The sequence below is a fragment of the Zalophus californianus genome, chromosome 3 (genome assembly GCF_009762305.2).
Source record: "Zalophus californianus isolate mZalCal1 chromosome 3, mZalCal1.pri.v2, whole genome shotgun sequence".
NCBI classification, from domain to species: Eukaryota; Metazoa; Chordata; class Mammalia; order Carnivora; family Otariidae; genus Zalophus; species Zalophus californianus.
The window spans coordinates 160,901,565-160,912,606 of NC_045597.1; the positions used below are offsets into that span (position 1 = coordinate 160,901,565).

General features: G+C 40.2%; 1 protein-coding gene across 5 annotated transcripts in view; it reads right to left on the reverse strand.

The window, feature by feature from the left end:
• Positions 1–11,042, reverse strand: part of ORC2 (origin recognition complex subunit 2) — a 43,021-nt gene extending 31,979 nt beyond the window's left edge. For 2 of the 5 annotated variants that reach the window (XM_027589404.2, XM_027589400.2), the window contains exons 1-4: positions 10,602–11,042; positions 6,606–6,652; positions 5,093–5,196; positions 4,486–4,629 (exon numbers count right to left, since the gene is read on the reverse strand). In XM_027589404.2, the coding sequence (XP_027445205.1) occupies positions 4,486–4,629; positions 5,093–5,189 (241 nt within the window). In that variant the 5' untranslated portion in view covers positions 5,190–5,196; positions 6,606–6,652; positions 10,602–11,042. The remainder of the gene's footprint in view (positions 1–4,485; positions 4,630–5,092; positions 5,197–6,605; positions 6,653–10,601) is intronic. The other 3 variants (XM_027589401.2, XM_027589402.2, XM_027589403.2) reach the window with 3 other exon arrangements.

The window sequence follows — 11,042 nt, forward strand, 5'->3', positions numbered from 1 at the left end:
TAAAAGCATACTACACCAAGACTGCATTAGAAGTGTCTTTAAATGTACAATCTAACGGAGGGAAAGAAAACCTGAAATCCCAGATGATGCATGCATTATGGATATATTGTCTAAAAAAATCCAACACCAAAATCAAAAGGTAATGCTGTTCTTCAACCAGCTGACCTCTAGCAAACTTCTAATTAAAGAAAAGACTGTGGGCGGGTGGGGGGGGCGCCTGAGTGGCTCAGTGGTTTAAGCGTCTGCCTTTGGTTTAGGTCATGATCTCAGGATCCTGGGATCACTGGCATGGGGCTCCCTGCTCCGTGGGGAACCTGGTTCTCCCTCTCCCTGTCACTCCCCCTGCTTCTGCACTTGCTTACTCTCTCAAATAAATAAATAAAATCTTTAAAAAAAAAAAAAGACAAGACTGTGGGGTTTGTGTCTGTGTATGCTTATATATATATATATGTTTATACATAAAAATGTTTAGAGGGGCGCCTGCGTGGCTCAGTTGGTTAAGTGACTGCCTTCGGCTCAGGTCATGATCCTGGAGTCCCGGGATCGAGTCCCACATCGGGCTCCCTGCTCAGCGGGGAGTCTGCTTCTCCCTCTGACCCTCTTCCCTCTCGTGCTCTCGCTCTCTCATTCTCTCTCTCTCAAATAAATAAAATCTTTAAAAAAAAACTTAAAAAAAATGTTGAGTACAGTAGTTATTTTTGTGATTTTCTGGTTCTGACATTTCGATTGACTAATTAACAATGGTTCTAATCACACTGGCCAAGATTTTACTATAATACATATAAAACTTAACAGGTTTTAAATTACTCAAAATGCACAAAACCAAAAAATTATGAAAAACCATGGAAAAATTAAAATGGGTAATAAATGTAAGAAAAAATGTTTAATGCCAGTGAGGGATCTTTTTTTTTTTTTTAAAGATTTTATTTATTTATTTGAGAGAGAGAGAATGAGAGATAGAGAGCATGAGAGGGAAGAGGGTCAGAGGGAGAAGCAGACTCCCCGCTGAGCAGGGAGCCCGATGTGGGACTCGATCCCGGGACTCCAGGATCACGACCTGAGCCGAAGGCAGTCGCTTAACCAACTGAGCCACCCAGGCGCCCGCCAGTGAAGGATCTTAATACTAGTTGATATAATCTTTCTAGAAAGCAATTTGGCAATATGTATGCCTTATAAAGTTGATACACCTTCACCAATAATTCTACTGCTAGGACTCTCTTATGAAGAAATAAAAGATCTAAACAAAGATTTATATCCAAGGATAATCCCTACTGCATTCATTACAATAAAAATTTAGAAACAATCCAAAAGTCTAATAGAGGCCAACTATGTTATTTATAAATCTGAATGCAATACTACAGAAATAACACTACCATTTCACACCCATTAGGAAGGCTATTAAAAAAAAAAAAGGCAAGTGTTGGTAAGCATACAGAGAAACTGGAATGCTTATGCATTGTTGGTGGAAATGTAATTTGGTGTAGTTGCTGTGGAAAATATTATGGCAGTTCTTTAAAAAATTAAAAATAGAATTACCATATGATTCAGCAATTCCACTTCTGGGAATATACCCAAAAGAATTCAAATCAGGGTCTCAAAAAGATACTTGTACACCCATGTTCATAACAGCATTATTCACAGAGGCCAAAAGGCTGAAGCCACCCAATGTCCACTGACTGATGAATGGTTAAACAAAACGTATATACATACAATGAAGTAGTATTCAGCCTCAAAAAGGAAGGAAATTCTGACACGTTGCCACAACATGGATGAACCTTGAGAACACTATGCTAAGTGAAATAAACCAGTCACACACAAAAATACTGTATGATTCCACTTATATAAGATACCTAAAATAGTCAAATTCAGAGAGAAAGTAGAATGGTGGTTGTTGGGCTGTGGGGAGGAGGGACTGGGGAGTTTTTAATGGGTAGAATTTCAGTTTTGTAAAATGAAAAGAGTTCTGGAGATTGACTACAAAACAATGTTAATGTACTTAATACTGAACTACACACTTTAAGATGAGAAATTTTATATTACATATATTTTACCACAAGTTTTATTTATTTATTTATTGTCTCCCAATTTTTAAATTTTTTTTTTTTTTTTACAATTTTATTTAGTTGACAGAGAGAGCACAAGCAGGTGGAATAGCAGGCAAAGGGAGAAGGAGAAGCAGGCTCCCCGCCAAGCAAGGAGCCTGATGTGGGGCTCAATCCCAGAACCCTGGGATCATGACCTGAGCCGAAGGCAGCTGCTTAACCAACTGAGCCACCCAGGCATCCCAATTTTTTAAAAAAGATTTATTTTAGAGAGAGAGCGTGAGAGTGGGGGGAGGGACAAAAGAAGGGGGAGAGGGAGAATCCCAAGCAGACTCCACACTGAGCCCAGTGCAAGACTCGATCCCGCAACCGTGAGATCATGACCTAAGTCAAAACCAAGAGTCAGATGCTTAGATGACTGAGCCACCCAGGTGCCACTCTCATAATTTTTAAAAAGATTTTATTTAACCACAATTAAAAACCTGACATAATCGTTAAGTTCAAAAATGGAACTGTGAATAAAGCAAAATTAAATATAATATGAATGGGGTGCCTGGGTGGCTTAGTCAGTTAAGCGGCTGACTTCAGCTCAGGTCATGATCTCAGGGTCCTGGGATGGAGCCTTCCCTCAGGCTCTGCACTTGGTGGGGAATCTGCTTCTCCCTCTCCCTTCCCCCACTCATGCATGCGCACTCTCTTTCTCTCTCTCAAAAAAATAAATAAAATCTTTAAATAAATAAATAAAGAATGGACCACACATTGGTCACGGAATTTTCTAGCAGCTAACTTATAAGAATCAAGTATCCAAAAAACCACTTTAAAGACAAATATATTGTTTTCAATCTCTTCTTAGGACTACCATAACAGGAATCAAGAATCCAAAGTTCTGGGGCGCCTGAATGGCTCAGTCAGTTAAACATCTGACTTTGGCTCAGGTCATGATTTCAGGGTCTTGGGATCAAGCCCCACATAGGGCTCCTCACTCAGTGGGAAGTCTGCTTGTCCCTCTGCACCCCCCACCCCGCTCATGCTCTCTTGCTCTCTCTTAAATAAATAAAAATCTTAAAAAGAAAAGAAGAAGAAGAATCTAAAGTTCTATTCAGAACATGCCCTAAAAAATGTTAACTCTCTAGGTTGGGGACACTTTTTAAAAGAATCCACTCTGCCCACTTAGTCTAGTGAGGGATAGTCGTCGTTTTTTTGTATCATGCCATTTAACATCAGAACTAAACCAGAAGCATTATGACTCAAGAAGTGACAAAAAGGTCAGGAGTAGTGATGATGGCCATTTATAAGTCAAATATGAGTAAAAAGCACGTACATGAGAGAGACTGGTAACACAGAAAGAGAATGGATGCACAGAGATGACTTCCTGAAGGAGACTAGGAGATCCATAAAAGCAAAGTCCCTAGGTTTTTAATGTGGTCTCAGTTCCAATGTCCCTAGTGCCCAACAATACTGATTTTGTTCCTTGGTCTTTAATTTTTCAAGCCAACTTAAGTAAATCTGTGTTCCTTGAGCCCTAACTAAAACATAAGCCTAAAAAATTTTAAATATAATCTGGCAGGAATCTGGCTTAGGTTTAAAAAAACAAAAAACCTAACACTAGCATGCCTAGGTTGAAACAATATTACTTCTGGGAATGTTCCTTCTATCTATCTCCCACCCTCCCACGCCCCCTTCCTTCCCTCCCTCCTTCCTTCCTTGCCCCCCTTTCCTTCCTTCCTTAAGAGACAGAGAGAGTGGGTGTGCGTGAGGCAAGGTGGGAAGAGGGGCAGGAGAGGGAGAGAATCTCAAGCAGGCTCCACACCTAGCACAGAGCTCGACATGGGGCCGATCCCAGAACCCTGAAATCATGACCCTAGCTGAAATCAAGAGTCAGATGCCTAACCGACAGAGCCACCCAGGTGGGCCCTTTCTATTTCTGTAAAGAAGACCAAAGTAATAATAAAGTGACTTGCTTTATGAAATTATTTCAAATTAGTTAAAAATATAAATATCTTAACAAATAACTTTAGATTGGTCTGTGGAATCTAAAAATAATTAAGTGCACAAATGGTTGCTTGTGGGGAAAAAAAAAACTAAAGAAAAAAACTATAGTGGAAATTCAGTGCTTTCAACCTTCCAACTATATACATAAAAACCTGAAGCAAATGCTTTTTTGGTGAGAAATAGAATAATGTAGCATGCCTGATGAAAACAGTTCTGGAGATGGATGGTGATAACAGCACAGCATCATCATGAATATATTTAATACAACTGAAGTATACACTTAATAATGTTAAAGATGGTAAGGTTTATATTATATGTAGTTTACAATAAAAAAAAAAAATATAGCTTGCCACTGCCTAATCTACCAGACTACTGTTATGTATCCTGCAAAGCAGTTTCAGCCACTAGCAGAAATTTGAGTGTACTTTCCCTACCCCAACTACCAAAATACCTTGAATATCTCGTCCTAAAACGTCCACATAGTTCTGATCTTTTAAGACTTCCTGGTCATCTTCTTCCAAATCATATTCTGGCTTTTTTATAATTTTTTTTGTGTTGACCAAAAGCTGAGCTCGTTCCTTTTTTAATTTAGCTCCTATAAGAACATCCAAAGAATTAGAACATGACAGGTATAAATTCTTTCCAAACATTACATTTAAATAAGTAAATAAACTGTAATACTTATACTGTCATTATTTAAAATCTGGAAAAAAATTCAGTGTTTTCTCTCTGATGAAAGTATGTACCACTCTTCACCACAGTTTATATAATTTAAGGAAAAACCTTGAAAGTTTATTATTTTGGGGGGTCACATTTTAATTACAATGGGTAGTTATCACTTACCCCTAATATTAAGTATTTCATATCAGATAAGGCTTTACTATTTTTAATTTTCAAAAGTTTGAATGGAATAAACTACAAAAGTAGTTTTTATTTAGTCTTACTAGGTCAAATACTTTGTGCTCTATTTTTAAAATAGAAGGTTAAAATATTTTAAAAAGTGAGATAATCCATAACCATCACATAAGCATCTCTTCAATTGTATAATCACTCAGTACCTCCTTCTCTATCAAGAATGTGATTAAGGACATCATCATCTCCCACAAACTGAACCTCCAGCATCTTGTCTTCCTTTAATTCCAGTTTACTCATCATTGCCAACCTAAACAAAAGCAATAAAGCACTCAAAAGTGATGAAAAATTCATTTCAACAACCAAATAAACATTCACATAATACATGTATTTATATTACATTTTAAAGAGTCTCAAGTATGAAAAATATATTATGCATTATCGTATTAATATTATGCTTTTGATAAAAGGTAAATCAACTCTTTATCTGAAAAATGGAAAGTACAGGAAGTGGTGTCTGAGAATTGGAAAAAGCCAAATTCAATCAAGGCAACTAAAATATATTAATGGGAAAGCAATTCTTCCTATAAAGAAAGCCTTAACCAATCTACAGAATGATTAACAGTACCAGAAAGGAGGTGTTTAATACATGAGAGTTTAGAGAAGGGGCAGACAAGCAAAGAATAATGGTTTGGTAGCCTTTAGTGTCTGTTCACTATAAACAGTCCATTGGGGGAAGTCCGTGCATTTCACCGGTATACCAAACCTGGATCAAATAATCCTCAAGTACCTCCCTTTACTATTAATGCATGCTTACCAAACAACTTTACAGTTAGAAAATGGCTTTCTGGGTATCCTGGTATCTAAAGAGTAAACATGTAACTTTCCAATACTTTATAGTCAGTTCTTCACTGAACAGACTTCAGAATTTGGCAAACAAAAACTTGATCAACTCCTCCCTACTCTGAAAAAATTTCATTTCAGAACTTGTAATACCAATGGCCTGAAACTAAATAATGATGATCCCAACTGGCTCCCAGCTAATCAGTTTACCCAAAAAATGAATTTTTTCTCTCCTCTCTCTCTCTTATAAATCCTGTTTTTGTTTTTTCTATCAATAATAGGAACTATGGACTATGTCACTCATAAGTTATTTGCATGCAGATAACTTACTAAATGCTGTCAAGTTTCCTTTTGTAACTAGCACACTTTTTTTTTTTAAGTTTATTTATTGGGGCGCCTGGGTGGCTCAGTTGTTAAGCATCTGCCTTCGGCTCAGGTCATGATCTTGAGGGTCCTGGGATCAAGCCCCGCATCAGGCTCCCTGCTCCGCAGGAAGCCTGCTTCTCCTTCTCCCACTCCCCCTGCTTGTGTTCCCTCTCTCACTGTCTCTATCTCTGTCAAATAAATAAATAAAATCTTTAAAAAAAAAGTTTATTTATTTATAATGTCTATACCCAACGTTGGGTTGAACTCACAACCAAGAGTCGTATGCTCTACCAACTGAGCCAGCCAGGCACATCCCTCACACTTAAAAAAAAAAAAAAAAAATGACAGCTTTACTTTTTTTTAAGTTTTATTTATTTAAGTAATCTCTACACCCAATGTAGGGCTCAAACTCACGACCTCGAGATTAAGAGTCATACACTCTTCCATCTGAGCCAGCCAGGTGCCCCTGGAACTAGCATACTTAAATGACTTGTCTTTATTTTCATTTACCTTTAAAAATACTACACATTCTGCAGCTGGAAAATTCAGGTAGTCACCTGCAATTATAAAAAGAACTTAGTCAAGGTCAGCTATAGGATATGAAAGCAACCAAAGAAGTTCACAAGTTTTATTTTTTTTTTAAAGATTTTATTTATTTATTTGAGAGAGAGAGAGAATGAGAGATAGAAAGCATGAGAAGGAAGAGGGTCAGAGGGAGAAGCAGACTCCCTGCTGAGCAGGAAGCCGGATGCGGGACTCGATCCCGGGACTCCAGGATCATGACCTGAGCCGAAGGCAGTCGCTTAACCAACCGAGCCGCCCAGGCACCCAGAAGTTCACAAGTTTTAATAAACAAGATGAATAGATAAATGCAGCTTTTACAAAGTTATTATGATGGCATAGTAAAGGACAAAACAACCATCAGTATTTTGGCCAGGAAGTACTAGAGACTGAGAAGATCTGGACTGTGGGGGCAAGTGGCTGGAATGAGGAGGCCAACATTTGAGCACTTACTATATGCTGGACACAGTTTTGAATATTCTATACGTATTTTCATTTAACCCTCATAACAACTCTATTAAGGCTTATGTTTTGTGTATAAAGATAATACTTCATCTATAATTTACATAACCGTTGCCAGGAGAACATATCCTTTTGGGCCATCTTTCTAGTCATGATACTGCTTTCTATTATGAGGAATTTGGATGTATTAGAGAAAAAGTTTAATGCATCTACATGATATTTGTATATAATAAGGAAACTTATGATTTCTTTATAGCTGTATAAAAGCTTTTCTGAGGGGCTGTTTGTCAGGCACTATATTAGGCACTTCCATGCACAGTAGATCATTAAATCCTCAGATTCTCTGAGGTAGTTAAAATATATATAACTCCCCCAATACACAGATGAGTAAACTGAGATTAACTATTAAATTACTCATCCAAATTTATTTATTTATTTATTTATTTATTTTTAAAGATTTTATTTATTTATTTGAGAGAGAATGAGAGATAGAGAGCACGAGAGGGAAGAGGGTCAGAGGGTCAGAGGGAGAAGCAGACTCCCTGCTGGGCAGGGAGCCCGATGTGGGACTCGATCCCGGGACTCCAGGATCATGACCTGAGCCGAAGGCAGTCGCCTAACCAACTGAGCCACCCAGGCGCCCCTCATCCAAATTTATACAACTAGAAAGTGTGTTAGGGCTAAAATCCAAGTCTGACTGATTCCAAAGTCCCTAATCATTCTATTACACACTTCTCCTGCCATTAAATACAAATTTGTTATCCTTTTTGTTCTTTAAAAAAGATTTATTTATTTATTTATTTTAGAGAGTGAGAGATAAAGAGTGGGGGGAGGGGCAGAAGGAGAGGGAGAAAGAGAATCTCCAGCCGACCCTCCAATGAGTGCAGAACTGGATACGGGGCTAGATCCTGCAATCCGGAGACCAGGACCTGAGCCAAAACCAAGAGTCGGACACTTAACCTACTAGCCACCCAGGCACCCCAAATCCGTTATCCTAAATGCTTGTTCTGACCTCTGGATACTATTCATAATATATCTAATCATTTTCCCACTTGGCAGTTCAAACATCCAAAGATTTCTATATTTCCAGTTCCTCTATGTTTCCAGTTCATTAAGTTAAACATGCCTAGTTCTATCAAGCACACTTTTAAAAGCATGCCCAGATTCAGTCTAATCTATATTGTTTTATTATTTATTTTTAATTTTTTTTAAGATTTTATTTATTAATGTGACAGAGAGAGACACAGCGAGCAAGGGAACACAAGCAGGGTGAGTGGGAGAGGGAGAAGCAGGCTTCTCCAAAAGATATGAAGTAGTGACAATAAGCAAATGCAATAAAACAAATAACAAACTATAACACTAATAGGCAGTCTGGATCCAGGAAAATATAAAGAAAGCAGAAAATAGGGGTGCCTGGGTGGCTCAGTCGGTTAAGCGACTGCCTTCGGCTCAGGTCATGATCCTGGAGTCCTGGGATCAAGTCCCACATCGGGCTCCCTGCTCAGCAGGGAGTTTGCTTCTCCCTCTGTCCCTTCCCCCTCTCATGTGCACTCTCTCATTCTCGCTCTCTCAAATAAATAAATAAATAAATAGATAAATAAATAAATAAATAAAATCTTAAAAAAAAAAAAAGCAGAAAATACATCATACAAAGAATTTGGGCTTGGGGCACCTGGGTGGCTCAGTCAGTTAAGCATCTGCCTTCGCCTCAGGTCATGATCCCAGGGTCCCGGGATTGAGCCCCACATCATGCTCCCTGCTTGGCAGGAAGCTTGCTTCTCCCTCTCCCACTCCCCCTGCTTGTGTTTCCTCTCTCGCTCTGTCAAATAAATAAGATCTTTAAAACAAAAAACAAACAAACAATTTGGGCTCTGAGCTAACTGGCAATCAAAGTGAAAAAGGAGTAAAGCTCAGTTACATGATTCTCATGAGCAAAAGTTCAGTGGTTCCTTCGGGGAAAGATTTTCAAGAAAAATTTAAAAACAAATTCCAGACAACTGAATATTGTCCAATATCCTTATGGTATTTTACAGAAGAACTGCCTGGACAGAGGCACCCTAGCTTAATCTTGTTTGTAGTTGAATACATTTATATGTAATTTCTTTTTCTAGATATTAAGGCATCTTATTACACAGTACAGAACCACCAAACTGAAGAAACTTCTTCGAAGGCCTTGAAAGAAACCTTTCCTTCCTTCTCCAACAATTTCTGGAAAACAAAACAAAACACACAAAAAACCACTACTTAACAACACACAATAAAATGCAAATTTTTAGCGACCATCTACTCTTCAAGGCACTGTCTCTGGGTGCTTATTTTTGTTTTTTTTAAAGATTTTATTTATTTATTTATTTGACAGAAAGAAAGAGAAAGATAGCGAGAGCAGGAACACAAGCAGGGAGAATGGGAGAGGGAGAAGCAGGCCTCCCGCTGAGCAGGGAGCCCAATGCGCCGGGGCTCGATCCCAGGACCCTCGGATCATGACCTGAGCCAAAGGCAGACGCTCAACGACTGAGCCACCCAGGCACCCCCTCTGGGTGCTTATTTTTAAGTGGGACTTCTTTCAAGGAGTTAACAAGTCAGTTAATACAGCAGCACCAAAAGAATATTAACAGCAACACACCCTCCTTTGAGAGCAAATAAAGGATTGCTACAATTTTTAAAAACATAATCCTTTTTAAAAAAAAGGTTAAACACCAATTTTAGTATCAGATAAACCTGGGTCTTAACTCCACACTCATACCTGTGTGACTTCAGACAGAACTGTGACGATTAAACGAGATCATGTGCTTGGCATATGAAAATGCTAATTAAATGTTTCCTATCATCAGCTTCTTTAAGCTTCAACTTACCCACGTAGATCTCATGAAGTTGCAAAGCCTCAATTTTATCAATGCCACCCATTTCCTCTATCAGAAGACTCTATGTCTCCTCTAACAGAAAAGGTGCTTAGTAAATGATGAATGAATGTGTGCAGTGCCAATACACAAAGGTGTAGGGCCAGGCTATTTTTCTTCAGATTGCACCTGAACTAGAGGAGGTATAATGGTTTTATTAGGATTTTAGTTCTAAGGCGAAAAGTAATGCATCCACATCCTTTTAATTTAAAAAGCTCTACCAGAAGAGCCTGGTTCATCCACATTTTACAACCAAGCATTGTCCCAGGGTGACTGTTAGTGAGCAGGATTCCAGGCGGGGATGACATCGAAGGTTCTCACTCCTGTGGTAGTTCTGGGAAGCAATCTCCTCCTCAGCCCTCACTGTGCCCGCTCCTCGCAGGTCACTCTACACTTTGGTTACAGATTTTCAGTTTTCTCTTTACAAGCACAAGGCTCTTTAAGCCGAGAAACTGATAGGTTGGTAACGCGTCCCTTGCACAGAAGGCCTATCGGTGCTGGAGAGACCGACCAACAGTGCTTCCAGAAGGAGCCTCTCACCCCAACAAGGATTTATGGACTTTGGCCGGTGCCTCGCGCCACTTACCAGTTGGCCGCGCTCCGCCAGCCGAGAGTCCTCGGGCCCGCGGGGGCCGGGAGCAGCCTGGAGAGGGCAAAGAGGGAGGCGCAGCGGTCCAGCCCGGAGCGCCGAGGGGAAGCCCTCTCCGAGACGCGGACCCCAGCTCGGCTGCGGGGCTGGGCGCCACCGGACTCACCTCACAAACCCCGCGCTAAGCGAGAGGGGGAAGCGGGCTGCCGCGTTGTCCCACCACGCACCTCTAGGTCTCCACCAGGCGCCGCTCCCGCCTCCCCGCGCCTGCCGGACGATACCCCGCTGACTGGGAGCCGCAGGGAAGGCGGCGTGGGCCCCAGCAGGAAAGGCCAAATTCCGGCTAAGCACAGCCGGAGAGGGTCGCAGGGTATCAGAGTCCCGTAGGGTAGCCCGGAGGCCGGCTGGGGGATGGGAGGCCTGCCTGCTGCACACCGA